General features: G+C 36.4%; 1 protein-coding gene and 1 pseudogene across 6 annotated transcripts in view; both read left to right on the top strand.

Moving 5' to 3' along the window:
• ADK (adenosine kinase) overlaps positions 1 to 25,086 on the top strand; it is a 564,565-nt gene that overhangs the window by 379,931 nt on the left and 159,548 nt on the right. For all 6 annotated transcript variants that reach the window (XM_028853392.2, XM_028853391.2, XM_077945182.1 and 3 more), the window contains 1 exon segment: positions 5,973 to 6,143. In XM_028853392.2, the coding sequence (XP_028709225.1) occupies positions 5,973 to 6,143 (171 nt within the window).
• Positions 8,142 to 8,926, top strand: LOC705494 (large ribosomal subunit protein bL35m pseudogene; annotated as a pseudogene).

Raw genomic sequence — 25,086 nt, 5'->3', positions numbered from 1 at the left:
AAAAGAGGTGCTCTTAGGCAAGGACAATTTTAAAGAACCCCAAATGATTACCTTGAATTAAGGTAAACACTGGTTTAAAAAAAAAAAAAAAAAGCAAAAAGGGCAATTTTTTCCTTCAGTATATTAAACAATGTTGCTTCTAACATTCCCTCACTTTTAAACTACTCTGAAAAATCCTTAGAGTGGTTGTGTAATGTATTTAAGTTTTTTAGATTTCCAAGCCTTAAGTCTGGCTCTGCTAAAATGGTTCTTTGGTTCTACTTTAGTCTTTCCCTATCTATCCTACTGCTACCATTTTGTGTTGTGTTGTTTTCTGCTGTAATGAACACAACAGTCCCACTTCATTCTCAGTTCTAATTAATGTTATCCAGCCTCTAAGTGTTAGCATCTACTTTGCTTTTGGTTAACTGTTGTGCAGACTGAAATCCCTAATTAGTAAAGCACAGGATTTTAGTGGTTATATATTTTTCTAAACTATAGACTTGATTTTATTGCAAACCTTACATGTAGATAAAGATTGTAATGGCACTGTTTTTATTTTTGGTGATACTATAGTCTGGAACATGTGGCCTAGCAAAGGTTATAAATCTAGCAAGAAAAATTATGGATGGCATCAATTTTAACAGTCTTTTGCAATCTAACAGAGCACAAACCCCAAATTGTTTAAATACTAAATATTTACTTAAAAACAAGAGATCATTCAAAAATAGAATTAATTTAAATAGTGAATTTGCCTTTTATTTAAAAGTTGATGGTTTTGTATATTTATAAAATGAACAAAATTGACATCATACTATCCATATCACAAGACTCTTGTGTTGTATTTTAAAGGAAAACACACACACACAGAGCATACATACATTTGGATTGGGGCCAGATTTAGACTCCAGGGGCACAGTGTTCTGTACCTTAAATTACAATCAGATGTATTTTAGCACAGATCAAATTTTCAGTCTGAAGTTGGTGAGAAGCCTAATTATTTGACCAGGTTACTATTTATGTAGACCATTCTGTGGCTGGCTGTGGTTAATCCACAGCTGGCAGAATGCTAGCTATGGGAGGTTTTTATTTCATGCTGGAACAGTTAGGGGAGAAATAGAGGGGGAAAGTTTTAAAATCTTCTCATTAAATGAAAGACTAAAAAGCAAGGCAGTACATCCATATTACTATGGAGACAAGATGCTGTATAAACTATTCGTTTTAATTCTCCAAGTGACAGAAATAGCACAGCAGCAGCTTGGATGCTCATAGTTTGCAAGTGATAGGATACTTGGTTAAAAAAGAAAGATAAAAACATTTAAAAATAATAGACTAAGATTTGTTGCCTCTTAGAACACTTGAATATTGATAAAGAATTAATTGAATTTTTAAATGATGAGAAAATATTGTTATTATACAAAAACATTTTGTATTTCACTAAACATACTAAAACATTTAGAATTTCACTAGCAGTACTTTAAAGTGATAAGAGGCAGCTGTAGGGGAGAAAAAGTAACATATTTTCCTCATCCATCGCAAGGGTCATGACTGAACCCTCTGTAACGAAAGAGATTAACAAGAGAAAAGCATAATAAATTTATTTAACGAAGTTTTACATGACACAGGAGCCTTCAGAAATTAAGACCCAAAGACCAGCAAAAACTGTATTTTTATGCGAAGTCTGATGAAAGACATGGATAGTTGTAGAGAAACATGATTAGACAAAAGTGATATGATCTATTCGTAACAAACTTAGGGTTGGAGGAGATAGAAGCCAGCAAGTCCCATCTGTTAGATTATTCTTGGCTGCCAGGTATAGGGCAGGACCCCTTTGGAATAGGGTTTTATGGCTAGCTTTCACACAGAAAGGTGGGAGAAGGTCAGAGTGACCTTGCTTCTGCGGTTTTCTCAATTGCTAGGGGGCCATATTTTGGAGTATTGTATTCTAGGCCCTGACACAATTATAGTAGACGATTCTCTCTTAATGTCTCAGAATATATGAGGGCAATAAACCCTTCCTTCAAAGATGGATCCCAATACACATGGCTCCTGCTACAAAATTAATTTTTTTTGTCTTATTATAGTCTATTTGAAATTTGAAAGTAATATTTTATTTTATTTTATTTTTAAACAAGATAAAAACATACAATTTATTTAATAGAAGCCTTACATGACATGGGAGCCTTCATAAGGAAATGAAGACCTGAAGAAGTGGTTAAACCTGAGCATTTTTTTTTTTATTATTATTATACTTTAAGTTCTAGGGTACATGTGCATAACGTGCAGGTTTGTTACATATGTATACCTGTGCCATGTTGGCATGCTGCACCCATCAACTCGTCAGCACCCATCAACTCGTCATTTACATCAGGTATAACTCCCAATGCAATCCCTCCTCCCTCCCCCCTCCCCGTGATAGGCCCCGGTGTGTGATGGTCCCCTTCCCGAGTCCAAGTGATCTCATTGTTCAGTTCCCACCTATGAGTGAGAACATGCGGTGTTTGGTTTTCTGTTCTTGCAATAGTTTGCTGAGAATGATGGTTTCCAGCTGCATCCATGTCCCTACAAAGGACACAAACTCATCCTTTTTTATGGCTGCATAGTATTCCATGGTGTATATGTGCCACATTTTCTTAATCCAGTCTGTCACTGATGGACATTTGGGTTGATTCCAAGTCTTTGCTATTTTAAAAGAGTTTTTTTTTTTCTTTTTAAACTTTTCAAAGTTTGCATTATGGAAATCGTTAGTCCCTCAGTTATAAGTGAATATCTCAGCATTTTTGTAACTTTTAGAAGAAGTTTATTTTATATTTTCAAGGTTATTTCTTCCATTTACAAGCCAGTTCTTCTCCTCTTCTACTTTCCAGTGCTCCCACTTACTCTAGTTCTTAGCTCCAATTATCCTCCCTCCCTTGCCTCTTCATTCTTCTGTTTCTCCAATAGATCCTTTTCTTTGAAAAGCAAAATCTTTCCAACTTTCCCTGCCGTTAAAAGCAAATCTCTTATTCCCTCCTTTCCCTGCCCACCCTACCCCGCAAAAAAAGCGTTTGTTCCTTTTCTTCCTCTTATTATCTGCTCAAACTAGCAACATATCTGGAGTCATATGAATCCAGGCTTCATCACTTGTAAGCTGTGTGTCCTAGGAAACATCTCTTAACTTCTCTATCTTGCTTTATTTATCAAAAGAAACTAATAAGTGTCCACCTCATAGGTTTGATGTAAGGAAAAAACAATAACTGAATTGCTATGTAGTATAGTGCCTGGGACACAAATAATTACTCATTACATTTCAAATGGTTTTATTATCATTACTGATGAAGCTTTGAAAATAATTATTCTTACCTTACTTTCTCACCATTCCTTTTTTTAACAACTACTTTTACCATCATACTAAGTGCTTTCTGTTAATCATCAAATCTTACGACTTTTACTCATTCCTTTCTTTCTCTACTTCCCCATAGCACCTTCTTAAAATTTCCCTTGCTCAGTTTCTCCACCATCACTTCTACTCTCCTCATTTGGCCTCCTCTTGTTTTCTCCTTTTCCTTTTTTATTTCCTCTAATTTTTATTCTGCATTCTTTCCTTCGTCCTCTTTTGTTCTGTGTTCTCTGCCTTGGGAATCACAATACCTCTTTGACCTCTCCTTTTTCATGGCCTTTACTCTAAGTCCAACTTTCTGGTAGATACTTAGAGATCCCTTAGAACCTCAACTGCAGTATGACCACAACTAAACACTCTTTACCATCTAAGCCAGATCTTATTCTGGAATTTTCTACTTTTATTAATGGTAGAACCAAATTCAAAAATCTCAATCATCTGTTTACTCTTTTCTTCTTTGCCTTCCACATCTTAAACAATCACCAAGTCCTGTATGTAGTACTCCTAGTGTGGTTTTCTTTTACACAGCCAAATGTAGACATTTATTAACCATTGCTGAATTGTTGCTGCCCAGGTAAACTTTGCTTTATATTTTCCCATAAGCTTGTTATTCCTTCCTTTCAAGGAAATATTCATTACTCATGATCCATCCCTACCCGTCTCACACATTGCCTACCAAATAGATTCCTACCCTGCCACCCAAGGCCCTTTGTATTCTTAACTTTGCCGACCTTTTCAAGTCTTTTATTATTGCCCTTTGTGTATTCCTTTACTTGTTTGTGCACCATCCAAACTAATTTCCTATATATACATGTATGTCTTTGCTTATGCTTTCATCTAGAAAGCATAAATGTGGTTTTTTTTGTTTTTTTTTTTTTTTTTTTGAGACGGAGTCTTGCTGTGTCACCCAGGCTGGAGTGCAATGGCCAGATCTCGGCTCACTGCAAGCTCCGCCTCCCGGGTTCACGCCATTCTCCTGCCTCAGCCTCCCGAGTAGCTGGGACTACAGGCACCCGCCACCTCGCCCGGCTAGTTTTTTTTTTTGTATTTTTTAGTAGAGACGGGGTTTCACCGTGTTAGCCAGGATGGCTAGCACGATCTCCTGACCTCGTGATCCGCCCGTCTCGGCCTCCCAAAGTGCTGGGATTACAGGCTTGAGCCACCGCGCCCGGCCGCATAAATGTGTTTTAATAAGACTTTCATTAATATTAAAGCTGTAGATAAATAGCATTTTAAATGCAGCTTTCCAGGCCGGGCGCGGTGGCTCAAGCCTGTAATCCCAGCACTTTGGGAGGCCGAGACGGGTGGATCACGAGGTCAGGAGATCGAGACCATCCTGGCTAACACGGTGAAACCCCGTCTCTACTAAAAAATACAAAAAACTAGCCGGGCGAGGTGGCGGGCGCCTGTAGTCCCAGCTACTCGGGAGGCTGAGGCAGGAGAATGGCGTGAACCCGGGAGGCGGAGCTTGCAGTGAGCTGAGATCTGGCCTGGGTGACAGAGCAAGACTCCGTCTCAAAAAAAAAAAAAAATGCAGCTTTCCTGACATGAAATTTTAATTAAATATTTTTATTTTGCATTACTGAATCCTTTTCTCATTATTTGAAAATTCTAATTCAGAATCTTCCTCAAAAATCAACTTAAATATTTCTTAACGTAACAAGTTATGATTTATTGATTTATTTTGAGACAAGGTCTCCTTGTGTCTCCCAGTCTGGAGTGCAGTGGTATGATCTCGGCTCACTTCAACCTCCACTTCCTGGGCTATAGCAGTCCTCCCATCTCAGTCTCATGAGTAGTTGGGACCACAGGCACACACCAACACACTCAGCTAATTTTTGAAATTTTTGTAGAAATGGAGTTCCGCCATGTTGCCCAGGCTGGTTTGGAACTCCTGGACCCAAGTGATCAGCCCACGTTGACCTCCCAAAGCACTAGAATTCCAGGTGTGATTCATTGTGCCTGGCCAGAAGTTATGATCTTAATAAACAGATTATTTTTAAGTCACTTATAAGAATATAAACAGCCAGGCTTAGTGGTACGCACCTGTAATCCCAGCTACTTGGAGGGCTGAGGTAGGAGGATTGCTTTATCCCAAGAGTTCAGAACCAGCCTGGACAATATAGTGAAACCTTATCTCAAAAAATATATATTCTGAACTGTGGTAGGAGGATTGCTTTATCCCAAGAGTTCAGAACCAGCCTGGACAATATAGTGAAACCTTGTCTCAAAAAATATATATTCTGAACTGTTTGTAAGAAGCTAAAAGGATTCAGTTTGCCTTCGTAGTACAGTTTCCCTAATTCAAATGTAATTATTTTCTTGAATGAGACCTTTCAAATATTTTTTCTTTCATGAATTTCCAGAATTCTTTAGTATTGAGCATATAAACCTAGTATGAAATAAGTAATGCTTTATTCTCTGAAGTAATGGCATGTATCAAGCATATGGTACTCATATAATCAAATACCCTTCCAGTCAAATGTTGCTATTTTCTGCCTTGCATTTTATAATTGTATTTTATATACTTTTGTATTTTGTTTAGGTTTCTTTTATTCTAGGAGTGACTGTGGAGATGGCATTTCTAATTTTCCCTCCTTTTTTCTTCATTCAGGGCTTTTTTCTTACAGTTTCTCCAGAGTCAGTATTAAAAGTGGCTCACCATGCTTCTGAAAACAACAGGATTTTCACTTTGAATCTGTCTGCACCATTTATTAGCCAGTTCTACAAGGAATCATTGATGAAAGTTATGCCTTATGTTGACATACTTTTTGGAAATGAGACAGTGAGTTACCTTTCCTTTTTCAAAAGAACCTGGGGGTTTTTTGTTTGTTTATTTCTGATCTGTGTATATATGTTTAGAAATATATAAATTAAATCCTAAATTTTTGTGTAAATATCCTTGAGAATTGTGCAACAAAATTGCCTCAATGTCAATTGACTGCTCTCAATATTTTCAATATTTCCTTCAGTATATACTAACTTCTTTCTTAGTGAAATATGTATTTATTTATTTATATTTTTTTGAGATGGAGTTTCCCTCTCTTCGCCCAGGCTGGAGTGTAATGGCATGATCTCGGTTCACTGCAACCTCTCCTTCCCGGGTTCAAGCAATTCTCCTGCCTCAGCCTCCCAAGTAGCTGGGGTTATAGGTGCCTGCCACCATGCCCTCTACTATTTTTAGTAGAGACAGGGTTTCACCGTGTTGGCCAGGCTGGTCACAAACTCCTGACCTCAGGTGATCTGGTCGCCTCAGCCTCCCAAAGTGCTAGGATTACAGGCATGAGCCACTGTGCCTGGCCCAACATTTATTTTTTAAAGTTTAGGTGTTTGAGATTTAATTTACCTATAGTAAGAGTTATCCTTTTTACTCTAATTTCTGTGAGTTTTTACAAATGGATACCTGACCTGTTGCTATGACCACAATCAGGATAAAAAGCACATTCATCACTTTTTTAAGTCTCTTCAGAGTCTAAGTCCATTTGATGTTTGTTTAATAAATTATGAGTAAATTTTGATATATTGCATTTATATTTCTTTATTAACAATATCATTTTTTAAATATTGTTTGTTATAGTGGAAGGTGATAAAATGGAATTTCATCTCAACAATTACAGTTTTTTCTTTCTAGCGAGAATGTATTTTCTTCCATTCTAAATTATGGAAATGCTTATTTACTTAAATGCTTATTTACTTTGATTGCTTATTTACTGTTTATACCTCTTTGAAAAATCCATGAAAGAGGAAAAAAGCCTTCAGTGTGTCTTCCTGTGCCTTGGCCATGTCACTTGATGGTTTAATGTATACAATGAAGGTACTGTCTTAATCATCCCAGAAGTTCATTCTGATTCTAATTCCATAGTTCTAACATAGTTTGAATATATTCATTAATTTTATATCTAATAACTGCTGTCTGCCTAGAATAACATAAAAATTGACCTGGAAATTTATGAGATCACCTGGGTAAAGATTAAAAGATGATCCATAGAAATAATATCATAATATATCTGCAAAGGTAATGGTTACATTGGTAACAAATGGTGACATTGGAAGGAAATGCTATATTCTTGATAATTCACAAATTGAAATACCGGCAAGAAATAGTGGTAATAATGAAGTGCCAGATAGCTGCTAGAAGCCTAATTTGTCTAAATCTACCATTTAGTTTTTTCCTTATTAACAGTTTTATTTTCCAAAGGGTAAAAGAAGTAATTGGGAAAAGTGCTACTCAAGCCCTTTGAATAATATTAAAGCATTGGTGTCAGTAGTCTTGAGAATCACTGGGAGAAGTTAACACTTGGTCTAGAGTTCTTAGTCATGAAAGATCAGACTGGCAGCACTTAAATAAGTTCTCCAGAGTTTAAGAGACAAATCTTAAAACTTTTTAAAAAGATAAATATGATTCCAAAGGGCCGGGCACGGTGGTTCACGTCTGTAATCCCAGCACTTTGGGAGGCAGAGGCAGGTGGATCACAAAGTCAGGAGATTGAGACCATCCTGGCTAACACGGTGAAACCCTGTCTCTACTTAAAATACAAAAAATTAGCCGGGCACGGTGGCAGGTGCCTGTAGTCCCAGTTACTTGGGAGACTGAGGCAGGAGAATGGCATGAACCCGGGAGACGGAGCTTGCAGTGAGCCAAGATTGCGCCACTGCACTCCAGCCTGGGCGACAGAGCGAGACTCCCTCTTAAATAAATAAATAAATAAATAAATAAAATATGATTCCAAAGAATGAGACTTTGGAAGTAAAGAAAGCTTAGGGAAATTGAATGCCATAAAAAAATGCTATTTGGATTTTATAGTCACAAATGATCTTAATTAAGGAGAGAATGTGGAGGGATCTTTTTAAAAAAATTGCAGAGCACACAGAAAACTCTTTAATAAGAGCTCAAATTTGGAGGATGACAAGATGGCTGCCTCTGCCTTTGCCCGTGCAGTGAGAGTAGCTTCAGTAATCTTATGGCCTCTGAATATTTTGGCATCTTCAGCCTACCGAAACTGTGTCAAAAATGCCTCTTATTTCTGCATTGTCCACTGGACGTTTTAGTCATATTCAGACACCAGTTGTTTTCTCCACTCCCAGACTTACCACATCTGAGAGAAACCTGACATGTGAGCATACTTCAGCGATCTTTAATAGAGTGGTCCCCTTGCTTCCAAGTATCTTGAAGCTGCCAGTCAGATCTCTAACATACCTCAGTATACGAAAAGGCAAGAGAAAGATTGTGAAAGCTGTCATCTATAGGTTTCTTAGACTTCATTGTGGCCTTTGGAAGAGAAGGGCTGGTTATAAGAAAAAATTATGGAAAAAGGCACCTGCAAGAAAAAAGCGATTGAGGGAATTTATATTCTGCAATAAAACCCAGAGTAAACTCTTAAGATAAAATGACGACGTCCTTCTGGAAGAGGCGAAACTGATATGCCCATGATCCTTATCAGAAGTATCATGATCGAACAAACCTGAAAGTATAGATAAGTTTCACTTATTTCTCAGTTATTGAATATGTATCTTTGTGTACATATCTTTGCAAAAATGGATAAGTAAAAAACTCGATGTAAATTGTACCAATGAATATGTAAACATACAGTGACAACATTAAACTTATAAAAGTTTTAAAACTTAAAAAAAAAAAGCTCAAATCTGTAAAAGACATGTAAAAAGAAGGTGGAAAATGTATTTAGAACCAGGGAACGATGCTAAAAGTTTGGTAGACACAAAAGAGAAAAGAATAGTCCTAAAAGTGGTTTAAGTTTGCAGCAGATGCTGATGATATCAAAACAATCTTCACTTTAAAAAAAAAAAAAAAGACTCCAAAGTACAAGCAACAAATGGAAAAAATAGATAAGTTAAACATCATCAAAATTAGCAACTCTTGTGCATCAAAGGACACTATCAAGAATGTAAAAAAACAACTAGTAGAATGGGAGTTAATATTTGCAAATAATATATCTGATAAAGGATTCATATTCAGAATATTTAACACAGTAACAACTCAACAATAAGCAAACTAACAACATAATTCAATAATGATCAAAGGAATTTAATAAACATTTATTTGAAGAAGATATGCAGATGGCCAGTAAACACGTGAAAAGATGCTCAACATAACCAGTCAAGAAGTGCAAATCAAAACCAAAATTAGATACCACTTCACACCCATCAGAATGACAATTGTTTTAAAACATGGAAACTAACAAGTATTGGTGAAGATGTGGAGAAATTGGAAACACTTGTGTATTGCTGGTGGGAATGTAAAATGGGAACGTAGAAGACAATTTGGTGGTTCCTCAAGATGTTAAACATAGAATTATTACCATATGATCTAGCAGTTCTACTTCTAGGTATATTACTCAAAATAACTGAAAGCAGTCTTTTTGACAAGTCGTTCTGGAGCAATTAAATATCCATATCCAAAAACGCAAACTTCAACCCATATAACAAACAACTGCACAGCTATTAGAAGGTGTAAAAGTGTGACCATACTAAATATTGGTAAGGATATATGGAGCTGCTAGAATGTAAAATGGTACAACTACTTTGGAGAATGGTGTTCTTGTTTCTTACAAAGTTAAATATACATCCTCCAAATGACCTAACCTGGCTATCCCACTCTTAGATATTCACCCAGGACAGATGAAAGCATCTGTCCATGTAAAGACATACACAGGTGTTTATAGCAGCTTTATTTGTAATAGCCAAAGTCTGGAAAATAAACCAAACATCCACCAACTAGTAACTAGATAAACAAATTGTGATATTTCCATAGAATAAAATACTACTCACCTATAAAAGAATTGTACTATTGGTAAGAAATGAACCAACAGCATAGAAGAATTTTAGAATACCTATGCTGAGTGAAAGATACTATAAAGTACATTCTATATGATTCTATTTATATTCTAGAAAATGCAAACAAATTTATAGTGTTGGCAGATCCATTGTTGTCTGGGGACAGGGATATGCTATGAGGCAGTGATCACAAACGGACACGAAGAAACTTTTAGGAGCAATAGATGTGTTCCGATTGAGGTTGTGGTTGCAGAACTTTATACATATGTCAAGTTTTATCTAATTATACACTTTTAATTTGTGCAGATAATTGTATGTCAGTTATACCTCAGTAAAGCTATTAAAATGAATGTAAACTTTATGATTCCATTTATATGCTTAAAAGTAGGAAACATTATTCTAGAGCCATTAAGTTCCAAAAATACATTGCTAAAATAAAGAAGGGCCAATTTCTTATTTTTTGATCACCATATATTAAACATCTTTTATTTCCATGGAAGATCCCCTTATGTTTAAGTAGCAACGTCAAGCCAGAGGAAGAGGGTTTTGATAGTCCTGGGTTCTAATCATGACAGACAACTAAAAATTATCATACCCTACTATTGAATAATGCTTTAAAGTTAAAAAGGGTGTTCATAAAAACCATCATGTAATCTACAAGGCAATTCCATGTCGTTTTTCTAATGCATGTAAAGTTTCAGCTTGGCTCATAGAATATATACACAATTTTTGTTAGGTAATGTTGTTAGTAGTGTTAGGAGTGTTGATCATGTTATCTATAGAGTTTCACTTCACTTTAACTTGCTTTGATAACTCACACTCTCCGTTCATCCCTGTTAAAACATAATGAATAGTACGAAGTACATGAGGGAAAACTCATGGCTATTGGGCTGCTTTCTGCTATATCACCTTACTTCTGTTCCAACAAAGTTATTTGCTTACAAAAAGTTAATTTTGTTTTTCCTAAACTTTGTGAAATTTGTGTTCATTATTTATTTAACATTATATATTCTGATGAAATATGAATGCAAGTAGAATGAGAATTAGTTTAATTAGTTAAATTTGGGTCTAAAACTAAATACATATGAGTTATTTTTAGTGTAAAAGATTAAAGGCAGTAAAAAGCTGTAGACATCTGTATTCAGGAGTGCTTCATAGGTGTCTTTATGTTTTCTCTATGCTTTAAAAAGGTTGAAACTAGGCCGGGCACCATAGCTCACACCTGTAATCCTAGCACTTTGGGAAGTTGAAGTGGGAGGATCGCTTGAGCACAGGTGTTGGAAACCAGCCTGGGCAGCATAGTTGGACCACATCTCTACAACTATATTTTTTTTAATTAACCAGGCATGGTGGCACACACCTGTATTCCCAGCTACTCAGGAAGCTGAGGTGGGAGGATCATTTGCACCTGGGAGGTTGAGGCTGCAGTGAGCCACAGTCATGCAACTGCACTCTGGTCTGGGTAACAGAGTAAGACCCTGTCTAAAAATAAAATTTTTAAGAAAGCAAAATGAAAATTCATGAACTATGAATTCTAGATGTGGTTCTACAAGAAAATCTCTAGAATGTCAGTATGTAGGCATGTTCAAAGGTTTTGACCCTATTTTTTTTTTTTTTTTTTTTTTGAGATAGAGTCTTGCTCTTGTTGCCTTGGCTGGAGTGCAGTGGTGCAGTCTCAGCTCACTGCTGCCTCCACTTCCCAGGTTCAAGCAATTCTCGTGCCTCAGCCTCCTGAGTAGCTGAGACTACAGGCATGCACAATCATGCCCGGCTAATTTTTGTATTTTTAGAGGAGATGGGTTTTTGCCATATTGGCCAGGCTGATTTTGAACTCCTGGCCTCAAGTGATTTTGAACTGCCCGCCTCTGCCTCCCAACGTGCTGAGGTTACAGGTGTGAGCCACTGCACCCAGCTGACCCTATTTTAAATATTAGCAAATGATGTATCTTTATATATTAAAATAAAATGTTTAGATTATTAAAGCTATTTTTTGTTCCCTTAATTTAAATCATCTCTCTGACTTACTTATCAACTACTTTTTCTTCCGTTTCCTCATCTGTAAATTGAGGGGATTTGCATAGAAATACTAGATAATCTTGTAAATTTTTTCTCGTAGCTTAAACGTGTTATGAAATTGATTCATTTTTTCCCACATTCTAAGATTAATACTGTTAGATTTTATTATAAATTAGTAAAGTTCCTCTTGAAATCTAAAATAATGCCTGACATTTCTTTTAGGTAGTTCTTCTTTTTTATTGAGTGTACCCTTAACTGTAGTGCCTTTTAAGCTGAATTCTCCCCATATGTGACCCCAGTATGCCTTATTTGTTAGTGAACCCAGGGGAAATGATATTTCTCTCTGAAAAATATCTGAAAATATTTGGTTAGACACATGCTGGGACAAAAAGTGAAGTATCCACAGTAATACCATTGCTATATTCTTGTGACATAACCAAATTATAATTACTAAATGATACAATTTACTTTTTTAAAATTCTGGTAAAAAACATACACAATATAAAATTTATACCATTTTAACTATTTTTAAGTGTACAAATCAGTGGCATTAAGTACATTTGCAATGTTGTGTAGCCATTGCCACTATTCCTCCCCAGAACTTTTTTTTTTAAATCAACCCAAGCAGAAGCTCTGTACCCATTAAATAATAACTCGCTATTTCCTATTTCCTCCTCCCCCCTCACCCTTCGTAACTGTTTTACTGTCTGTCTATAAAAGTGCCTGTTTTAGGTACCTCATACAAATAGGATCATACAAAAGTTGTCTGACTTAATTTCACTTAGCATAATCTTTTTAAACTTCATTCATGTTATAGTGTGTTATCAGAATTTTGTCTTGTATAAGGCTGAATAATATTTCATTGTATGTGTGAAATTTTGTTTTATTGCTTCATCTGTTGATAGACATTTAATTTGTTTCCATCTTTGATTATTATGAACAGTGCTACTGTGAATGTTAACGTACAAGTATCTGTTTGAGTTCCTGCTTTTAACTCTTTTGGATATATACCTAGATGTGGAACTGTCGGATCCACAACAGGTACACCATTTTACATTCCTACCATCAATACACAAGGGTTCCAATTTCTCCACCTCCTCACCAATGCTTATTTTGCATTTAAAAAGTAATAGCCATCCTGCTGGGCATGAGGTGGCATCTCACTTTGGTTTTGATTTGTGTGGTTTACTTTCAGCCAAGGTTCAGAAATACATAGTGACAAATTTCTGTTTCTTTAATTTAAAATCTTGGGTAAGCTGTTACATTGCATTTTGTACTTTTAGATTACACATCTGAATTGATTGGTTATCCTTGTTAAAGTAGTTCCAAAATTACTGCAGTATAAAAACTCTTTAATATTACGTTGTAGTTTTAATTTGTTTCTGACATCTTCGAAGTTTGAAATTTTCCCTTCAGCAACAACCATTTGTTAGCTACACTCACACGAAATCAGCTTAATAAAGGACATTCTACACAAAGGTAATTATAATCCATTGATGCCCCTTAATGCAAGCTGCTTTGTAGTCATTATCTATCAGTAGATGACTAAAGAACTTGATTATTCTTGTTTTTCATTTTTATTAAATTAAGAAGTTTTTTAAAATTATGTCATTTTGCAAATGGTTCTTAGGAGTAATACCTTTCAAGGCTCCATAATCACTAGATAATTAACCTGCCAGGATTAAGTACACTCAACTTTGCCTCAGGATGCTTAACTCTCAAATACGGTCAATTATCTCATGATAATAACTGCTTTGTCAAGAGTTACCGCTTAATTCCACAGTGAAAAGTCAAATCACCCATACCATGCACTTTAAGATAGTTGCAATAATAAAACAGCAGTTTGAAATGGGGTAGAAGAATTCAGTTGAATTTTTTCATAGGGATAAGAATGATATGCTTTAGACAAAGCTCCCCCTCATATCTAGTATTTTGAATCTCACAAATGATTTCAATTTATAAAGATATATAGGCCGGGTGCAGTGGCTCACACCTGTAATCCCAGCACTTTGGGACGCCAAGGTGGGCAGATCACCTGAGGTCAGGAGTTCCAGACCAGCCTCGCCAGCATGGTGAAACCCCGTCTCTAGTAAAAATATAAAAATTAGCTGGGCATGGTGGCATGCGCCTGTAGTCCCAGCTACTCGGGAGGCTGAGGCAGGAGAATCCTGAGAACCCTGGAGGTGGAGGTTTCCGTAAGCCAAAATCATGCCACTGCACTCCAGCCTCGCAACAGAGCAAGACTCTGTCAAAAAAAAAAAAAAAAGAGAGAGAGAGAATATATTGCTCTGCTTCATTAGTCCATTTGCTGGCAATGTTCCCACATTGCAAAGTTTCTTATAGGGAAAGCCATTTTGTCTATTAATCTCACAGAGGATTCAATATATTAAAAATCTCTAATATACACCAAGAAAATTGAAATTACTTTATTTACAGAGTGTTGATTTAGCTTAAAAATCTAGTTTATCAACAAGTGAATTACAAAACAGTGAACAAAATTCTGCAGTTTGTTGTGGTTGTTTTTGTTGTTGAGTAGCTTTACTCATATTTGGACAGGATGTGCCAAAAACAGAAATACTACTAGATAGATCAGGACATTTTGAAAGAAAATATAAAAATGTCTTTAGGTTTGTTGTCCATGTCTTCTAAGCCTGAGTGATGCTTGTATCTCTTTATAAGTAAACTATCATCATCTTTTTACTAAACCAGATGGGATACATTGGCTTTTTCTTCTGTTATATATTTTACTGCCATGTGGATAGGAGGAGACTTTATTGATACTTTGTTTACACTGTTAAATCCATTTTAATGTTTCTAATAGTGAATTAATAATTTGAAACCATCAATTCTTTAAACTGTAAATAACTTTGATACAGGTATCTTAAGTAATTTTTCAGTTTCCATACTTCTGTAAAATAGAAGTCATTTGCTATTTTAAGATAAAAAATCTGTGTGAATCTATATGTAATTATGTACACCAAATAGTGCTATACATGCATACAATTTATTTCAGATATTCTCCTTTTGGTTAAGACACTTCTTTTTCTTTGTAAAGGTATTATTTTAATTTTTAGAACTATTTTTCTGTGCACTGGAGCACATGTTTGGGAGGAAAAAAAGAAACTTTCTGTCAAGTCCATATACACAGAAAATTCTTGTTGGAATTTTAAAAAAATTTTGTCAAGTCTAATTTTTATTTAATTTATTTATTATCAATTAGTTAGATACAGGGTCTCACTGTGTTGTCCAGGCTGTTCTCAAACTCCTGGGCTCAAGCAGTCTTCCCGCCTTGGCCTCCCTAAGGTTCTGGGATTACAGGCATGAGCGACCAAGCCTGGCCAAGTCTAATTCTTTAAAGGATGTGATTTCCAAGTATTTCCAGGGATTCAAGACTGTTACCTAGATCTGTATTCTGACAAAAGAGATGATCTTTCCTTTCTTCATATCAGAATATTTCCCCCATGAATGGAGGGAATGGGTCTGTATCTAAATTGGTAATTCTGCCCTTTAAACTATACAGAAATGCCCTGTTTCTTCCTAAGAGAGATGGAAAACACCTTTCTGAGACTGCATATAGATCTCTTTATTCCCCTTTTTCTGCTGTAAGCAGTAAGAGGAGCTATATAGACAAAATATAAAGTGGTTATAAAATCCTCAAGGAATTGGGAAAGAAACTTTTTCGGAGCATATACATAACCCTTCAGAAAGAAACAAAAACTTATGGTGCTTTTTGGAAGAAATTCTGACATAGTTGTATTTTCTGAGGAGGATAATGAAATTTCAGTTAACACAGGATTGTAACTTTGTAAAATTGCTGCTCACTCCTAGATTTAACTTTCTCCCTAGGGTTTTTCTGATATATTTACTCATCTGAAAAAGTGAGATTGACTGTAGCACAAGGGAGACTTTTTTTTTTTTTTTTTTTTTTGAGACGGAGTCTCGCTCTGTCGCCCAGGCTGGAGTGCAGTGGCGCGATCTCGGCTCACTGCAAGCTCCGCCTCCCGGGTTCACGCCATTCTCCTGCCTCAGCCTCCCGAGTAGCTGGGACTACAGGCGCCCACAACCGCGCCCGGCTAATTTTTTGTATTTTTAGTAGAAACGGGGTTTCACCGTGGTCTCGATCTCCTGACCTTGTGATCCGCCCGCCTCGGCCTCCCAAAGTGCTGGGATTACAGGCGTGAGCCACCGCGCCCGGCTTAAGGGAGACTTCTAATGTCAGTGGCATGTTGTAAAGATGTGCTATGGGAAAGATTCAGAGAATGCAAAGGCTATTTAACTATGTGCTCTGCATCTCCCTGCCTTTCTACATAGCTCTCTCCTTTCTTTCTTACTCCTTATTCTCCCTCTTTATGTCAACTATATTGCCTCTCTGAAGATGAAATGCTTTTAAATCATCCCCAACCTAACATCCATCACTGGTAAAAAGCCGTCTAATTATTGTGTGTTGATTTTTAAAAACTAAAAAAAAAATTATAAGAAAATCAAGAAGAGTATTTAAATGTTTTTAATTGCAAGGAGAAAATAAATACACTCAAGAAAAACACTGTGTAATTTGAAATAGTTTGAATTACTGTGGAGATAATCATATTTTATGCAGTAATGCCTTTCTATTTTATTCACTATTTCTATTAATCTTTATTTGTTTCAGTTACTGTACTATAAATTTGTAAGTGATGATTTTGGTATTATTTGTATAGTATGCCATAATATAAAAAAATGAAAAATATTAAATACATATTTAATGTTCTTATTTAATGCCTTTATTTTTTTTTTTTTTTTTTTTCTCAAGACAAGGTCTCACTCTGTCACCCAGGCTGGAGTGCAGTGATGCAATCTCGGCTCACTGCAAACTCCGCCTCCCCCAGGTTCAAGCGATTCTCAAGTCTCAGCTTTCCGCATAGCTGGGATTACAGGAATGCGCCATCACATTCGGCTAATGTTTGTATTTTTAGTAGAGATGGGGTTTTGCCATGTTGGCCAGGCTGATCTTGAACTCCAGGCCTCAAGTGATCTGCCAACCTTGGCCTCCCAAGTGCTGGGGTTACAGGCATGAGACACCTCACCCAGCCAAAAATTATTGTTTATTAAAAATCATTTAATTACATTGACTTATCCTTATAAATAAAAACTGTAAATTGATATCACAGTAGAAAAAGTGCTAGACCTAAATTTAGAAAACCTGTCTTTTGACCTAGCTCTTGAGTATTTCACAGAGAAAACAGAAGCCAAGAAGCCAAAATTCTGACATGAGGGAAATAATTAGCAAAATTTAAATAGGTGCCATCTATTAGTCCATGGTATTTTATCAACATTAATTTTTATTTTATTTATTTATTTATTTTGATATGGAATGTTACTCTGTCGCCCAGACTGGAATGCAGTGGCATTATCTCAGCTCACTGAAACCTCCACCTCCCGGGTTCAAGCGATTCTCCTGCCTCAGCCTCCTGAGTAGCTGGGATTACAAGCGCCTGCCACCATGCCTGGCTAATTTTTGTATTACTAGTAGAGACGGGGTTTCGCCATGTTGGCCAGGCTGATCTTGAATTCCTGGCCTCAGGTGATTTACCTGCGTTGGCCTACAAAGTGCTGGGATTACAGGCATGAGTCACTGCACCCAGCTTAACATTAATTTTTTAGTTTTGGTAATTTTAATATGGCTATATAGAAGGTTCACATTTAGTTCACATTTAGTTAGAAGGTTCAATCCTAATATCCTTTTTGACTAATCCAGATCCAGTCCAGGATGCTCACATCACATTTAGTTATCACATTTCCTTAGTCTCTTTAATCTAGAACAGTTCTTCAGTCATTGTTTGTCTTTATGACCATGACAATTTTGAAGAGTACTGACTGGTTTTTTTGTAGAATGCCCTTCAGTGTGGAGTTTCCTCATTATCAATACATTTTTGATAGGAATACCATAGAAACAGCCTGGGCAGCAGAGCAAGATGCTGTCTCTACAAAAAGTAAAATTAACCAGGCATGATGGCACATTCCTGTAGTCCCAACTACTTGGGAGGCTGAGGCAGGAGGATCGCTTGAGCCCAGGAGTTTGAGGCTGCAGTGAGCCGTAATTGCAACCCTGGACTCCAGCCTGGGTTACAGAGCAAGACCGCCCCACCCCCCCCCCAAAAAAAACCACACACAACACAGAAATGCTATTGTGTCTTTTTTCATGCATTATATTAAGATTTTAGTACGTTTCATTACTGGTAATACTGACTTTGATCACATGGTTAAGAAAATGTTGGCCCAGTTTATTCACTTCAAAGTTACTGTTTCTGGTCAGGCATAGTAGCTCACGCCTATAATCCCAGCACTCTGGGGAGCCAAGGAGGACAGATCCCTTGGGCTTAGGAATTCAAGACCAGCCTGGGCAACTTGGTGTAACCCTATCTCTACTAAACATATAAAAATTAGCTTGGTATAGTGGCATGCACCTGTAGTCCCAGCTACTTGGGAGGTTAGGTAAGAGGATCACTTGAGCCCAGAAGGTCACATGAGTGACCTTGGAAGCAAATAACTCCCTCAAACACGAGATGACTGCAGCCCTGGTCTACATCTCAATTGCAGTCTTGTGAGATACTAAGTCAGAGGCACTCAGCTAAGCCATGCCTGGATTCCTTATCCACAGAAACTATGGAGATAATAAGTGTTTCTCATTTTAAGTCACGAAGTTTTGGAGCAACTTGTTATGCAGTAATAACTAATATGCTGTGAAAAACAAATTTACTAAGTAGAGCTTAATATCTGTGTACAATTCTTTTTGTCTTTAGCCTTTGTGTATGTTATCAAAACACGAATTTTTAGTTAAAGTTAGTTCCTTTCCCCTCCAAGTATTTTAATTTTTTTTAAGTATGTGAAACATTTTTGTGGTTCTTAACATCAGAACTATATGAAAAGGTTTACTCAGAAGTGTCGCTCCTCCCTTATCCCTCATCTTCTTCATTCCCCATTCTCTCTCTATTCCTACCCTGTTTATTCCTACCTACCCTTTATAAATAATCTCTTTAGTTTCTGGCTCACATTTCTAAATTTCTTTTAGCACAAATTAGCAGCTAAATGCATATTTTATTGCATCTTTGTTACATGAAAGGTAGCACACTATAGATAGATCCTCTTTGAACTTAGCTTTTTTTCAATCAAGTATATCTTATAAATCGTTCCATAAAAGCTCACAGAGATCTTCCTCATTTTTATTTCTTTCTTTTTTTTTTTTTTTTTTAATGAGACGGAGTCTCGCTGTGTCACCCAGGCTGGAGTGCAGTGGTGCGATCTTGGCTCACTGCAACTTCCACCTCCCAGGTTCAAGGGATTCTCCTGCCTCAGCCTCCTGAGTAGCTGGGACTACGGGTGCCCGCCGCCACACCCAACTAAGTTTTTGTATTTTTAGTAAAGTCGGGGTTTCACTGTGTTAGCCAAGCTGGTCTTGATCTCCTGACCTCATGATCTGCCTGCCTTGGTCTCCCAAAGTTCTGGGATTACGGGCGTGAGCCACCGCGCCTGGCCTATTTCATTTTTTTAAAAAACTGAGACAGGGTCTCACTGTGTTGCCCAGGCTGGTCTTGAACTCCTGGGCTCAAGCAATCCTCCTGCAATCCTTCTGCCTTGGCCTCCCGAAGTGCTGGGATTACAGACATCCAGCCACAATCATCCTCATTTTTTATAGTTGGATTTTCCCCATTGTGTGAATGTACCATATTTTATCCAATCACTCTCTTATGTATGGACATTAAGACTGTTTTGAGTCTCACACTTAAAAACAATCTTTCAATGAATAATCTTGTTCATACATATTTCTTGTGTTGCTAGAGGTATTTCTTCAGAGTAAATTCCTAGAAGTGGAATCGTTGGGTCAAAGGATAAGTGCATATAGCATTTTGTTAGATGTTGCTAAATTCCTCTCCAAAATAATTAGAAATGTTTTCATTCTCAGCAGCAGTGTAGGTAAATGCCTGTTTTTAATGGGGTTATTTTAATATTTGGTTATCAATTATTTATGAAGCATTGCTATCAAATGGAATTCTAAGAGTGTAAAATTCTAGCTTTATTTCAAATACTTAGTTGCACCAGCCAACTCATTTTAGCACAGTAAAAGTAATCCAAGAACTAAAAAGTGATCATTCTTTAAGGTACAGACTTTAAAGTTTCTTTTATCTTTTTTTTTTATTTTATTTTATCAGACACATTAGAGGAATATGAATTAATCCCCATTATACACTCTTTAGTTTCATTTTCTGGCCCTGTATTTTCATCTTATACTTCTCTCCTACAAGCATCTCTTCCTTTCTCCTGTACTGCCTAACTATTCATGTTTTCTTATCATCAATACTCATTTCATATATTCCCTACCTCACATTCTCCCCTCCTTTCCCTCCCTTCTCCACTCCCATTCATTTGGTTATTTTATAAATGTGATTCTGTGATCTTGTGTATATAATTATAATGCTGACATGGTTTCTCTTACACTAGAACGTGTTCCTTCACAGCAGTGACTTTCATTCTTCACTGTATTCTGCCCACTTGATAGGTGGTCATTTTCTGACTGAAAGTTCCAATTATGTAATCACAAGGTTAGACTTTCTGGTGACCACTTCCCATCCTGGGGCTGACAGTGAGTCGCTCCATCAGCATAACAAAGACACTTTTAACAATCAGGAAATTCCTAGGGTTTTTGAAGCTCTGTGCTAGGAATCCAGACAAGGACTCAACATATTTTTTACTATACCACTTTAAGGGTGTAATGATACCGTGTAACAACTTTATTAGTAGATTACTATTTATAGAAACTTGATAAATGTGGTGGGAGGTGGTACAGAATCATGTGATATAATCTATTAAAAATGAAAGAAAGCACAGATAAACAAAATTTGAAATCATAAGGGAGCAATCAGAATGACGGCCGGCCACGGTGGCTCACGCTTGTAATCCCAGCATTTTGGGAGGCTGAAGCGGGCAGATCACAAGGTCAAGAGATCGAGACCATCCTGGCCAACATGGTGAAACCCCTTCTCCACTAAAAATACAAAAATTAGCTGGGCATGGTGGTGAATGCTACTCGGGAGGCTGAGGCAGGAGAATCGCTTGAACCCAGGAGGTGGAGGTTGCAGTGAGCTGAGATTGTGCCACCGCACTCCAGCCTGGGGACAGAGCGAGACTCTGTCTCAAAAAAGAATGAAAACTGAGGAATTTTTTTTTCTTTTTTTTGCGACAGAGTCTTGCTCTGTTGCCAGGTTAAAATAAACTTTCAATTCTCTTCTCTTGAATATCTATCACCCAACAATGCTTTTTTCATATTGATCACTTTGCTAAAGCAAACAATTGGGGTTTCACCAAAATTGTGAAGGATATTTATTCTTCCATACTTATGTCTGTGTTCAGGGTCATACAGATTCTACTTTTTCCTTTTTGTTTAAGGTATTCTCTTGGAGATTTATGTACTTAAATTTGACTACAATTTATTGAGAGCATATTCTGTGTCAGACACTGCACTCTGCCCTAGATATTCAGGGATTTCTAAGAAGAATGTTAACATTGCTGTTACATAGTCAGTTACTTATCACATTCTTTTCCTCTCAACTGTTTTCAAAATAGGAATCTGTAGTATGTTTTCACATATGGAGTTCAGGTCAGGCTAGGGGTCCCTGACAATGTGAATAGTTTTAAGGGCCTCAATTTGTGGTACCCTTTTACAAATTTAACAAGCCATGGACTCCAGTTTCCACCAAAAATATTTTGTTCTCATCCTCTCTGGTTTCAGTCCATAGTGTACAGAAAGAAAACTAAGGAACTTCAGCCCCAAATTGTCAAATTTTGCTACTTAAGAAACAGAAGATTTAAATCTATCATTTTGTCTTTTATTCCAGAGTTGATTGGTTTCTCCTATCTTTAACTTCTTGTCCTTGAAGGGCATTCTAGTTTTCATTTGGAAATATGACTTCTCATAGGGTTTGTGTTAGATATTTTCAGGGCCAGTTGGATATGATGTTCCCATTTCTGTTTTATTGTTAAACTATTATTCCTTTTGAGCTGTAATGAATAATTCATTCTGAGAGGCAATATATGTTTTCAGTAATTGACCTGAATAAAAGTAAATGTTAAACATGGGAGTTGTTAAGTTAATACAGTGGGTATTATTACTAATTTGTTCAAGTTAAGATAGAATTCTTAATTTGATAAATAGAATTCTTATATTACAGCATCAGTCCAATTGGATTGATTGTTCATAGAAAGATAATTTCTTACATGAGGAAAGACAGGTTTTCTTTCTCTTAGCAAGGTATTAATGCAAAAATGACCTCTTAATTTCCTGCCACCTTCCAGAAGGGAAATGCTGGTTAGGAGGTAAATTCAATTTACTCTACAATCAAACTTCACATCTGTTATGCTGAAGTCAGAGTTAATCTTTCTTGTTATGTGGAACCTAGAAATATACCACCAGGAATACTGAAAAATAAACTAGCGGAAATTTTGCTTGATGCTGAGAATTTTTAGTTGACTGCAAAATGGGTGACAGTAATATAAACTTACCAAAGAATGTTGTCACAGCTCACTGGGACTTAGTATTTTTCAAATAACAAATGGAAGATTTGTAAGACCAGACTGACCTAATGTGATTTCAATGCAGTAATTACTGTGTGGCATGGGCACGGTAAGAGATAGGCCTTTTCTAGAAATATTCTCATCTGTTTTTTTAGTTGCTCTCACGTAGATTTATATTAACTCAGCTCCAGATTTTCATTTCTTTTTATTTTAAACAACGAGAAAAATACTTCACGATGTCACTGATTTAGTTATCAGATTTGCTTTATTTCTGTGTATAATAGGTAATGTGAGTACAGGAAATATATCTGAAAAGGTTGTTTGTATCTAAATTTTAAGTTAGATCATTTAAAAATTACTTATAAGTCTATTGAGTGTCTTATACAGTAGGGCAGATGGAAAAACTTCTTTGATATTCATTTTTGGTACCTCTCAGGAAAATAATTGGGAATGTATTCAGTTGGAAAAAATATTGAGAAGAGTATATTTTATATAATGATTATTTAGTAAAACATTAAAAATTATTCCTTATTCTGGAGGTCTGTAGACATCAAAATTGACAAAAATTCATGGGTTATATGTTTCATCAAGGTACCTTTAAGTGATTTTTTTTTAAAAAATTCCAACCGTAACAATGCATGCTCATTGTGGAGCGTTAAAAATACAAAAACATGCAAAAGAAAAAATTTAAATTAACATTTATCATATCACCCAGCATTAACTACTCTATAATTTTTCCTGTGTTTCCTTGTAGGGTTTTTCCCACAAATTTTTATTTGTTTTTATCATATTTATTTTTATTCCACACACTTTTTATTTTGATATGATTGACAATCTAGGAAAAAACTGTAAGAAGAGTACAGAGTTCTCTGCTACTACACTTTTGAGCATTCTTGCTTTTTCTCCCTGTCTCTCTAAATATATGTGCCTAAACATAGTACATATGCAGATTTGTCTAGTTGTCCCAAGAATATTCTTTCTAGTGATTTTGTTTTCCAGGATCATGGATCATGCATTGCCTTAACTTGGCATGTTTCTTTGGTTTCCTTAATCTGGAGTTCCTTGGTCTTTCTCCTTCATGCCATTGCATTTATAAGGAGTATGGTCAACCGTTCTGTGTATGTAAATTCTTAACCAATTGAAATAGATTTTATATCATTTTTCCCACTTTATATATATATAAATATATTTATATATTTTTTAAAATATATATATGTATTTAAAAAAAAAAAAAATATATATATATATATATATATATATATATATTTTTTTTTTTTTTTTTTTTTTTAGACAAGGCCTTGCTCTGTCACCAGGCTGGAGTGCAGTGGCACAATCTTGGCTCACTGCAACTCCCACCTCCTGGATTCAAGTGATTCTTCTGCCTCAGCCTCCCGAGTAGCTGGGACTACAGATGCGCACCACCATGCCCAGCTAATGTTTTGTTTTGTTTCGTTTTGTTTTTTTTTTGCTTTTTAGAGACGGAGTTTTGCTCTTGTTTCCCAGGCTGGAGTGCAATGGTGCCATCCCGGCTCACCACAACCTCCGCCTCCCGGGTTCAAGCAATTCTCCTGCCTCAGCCTCCTGAGTAGCTGGGATTACAGGTACATGCCACCACATCTGGCTAATTTTGTATTTTTAGTAGAGACAGGGTTTCTCCCTGTTGGTCAGGCTGGTCTCGAACTCCCAACCTCAGGTGGTCTCCCCACCTTGGCCTCCCAAAGTGCTGGGATTACAGGCATGATCCACCACGCCTGACCTAATTTTTGTATTTTTAGCAGAGACAGGGTTTCACCATGTTGGCCAGGATGGTCTCCATGTCCTGACCTCGTGATCTGCTTGCCTTTGGCCTCCCAAAGTGCTGGGATTACAGGCGTGAGTCACCACACCCAGCCACTTAATATATTTTCAACATTTTCCAATGTCTTTAATTATGTCAGTTATAATTTTGGAGTGCTGTATAATATAATTTATTTTCATTAGTCTTCTAGTGTTGGAAATTTTTACCATTTGTTTTTTTTTTTCAGTATTGCAAGTACAATTGGGAAAAAAACTTTGTAAATCTTTGTTGTAATTTTAATTTCTGAATCTATCAAGTATTTGTTAAAACATAGAGCAACAAAACAAAAATCCTACAGAAGAGAATAATCAAATGTTAATCTTTTTGATTTTGAATACAATTAGAATGGAAATTTGGAAAAGGGGAAAATTGCCAGATAAAGAGTTTGCCAGATTTAGCAAATAAAAATACAAGATGTCCATTTAAATTTGAATTTCAGATGGGACACATGATATCTGGGACATACTTATACTAAAAAATTATTCATTGCATATCTGAAACTTAAATATGACTGAGCATCATGTATTTTATCTGGCAG

The sequence above is a fragment of the Macaca mulatta genome, chromosome 9, assembly GCF_049350105.2.
Source record: "Macaca mulatta isolate MMU2019108-1 chromosome 9, T2T-MMU8v2.0, whole genome shotgun sequence".
NCBI classification, from domain to species: Eukaryota; Metazoa; Chordata; class Mammalia; order Primates; family Cercopithecidae; genus Macaca; species Macaca mulatta.
This window is presented reverse-complemented; position numbering and strand designations above follow the sequence as displayed.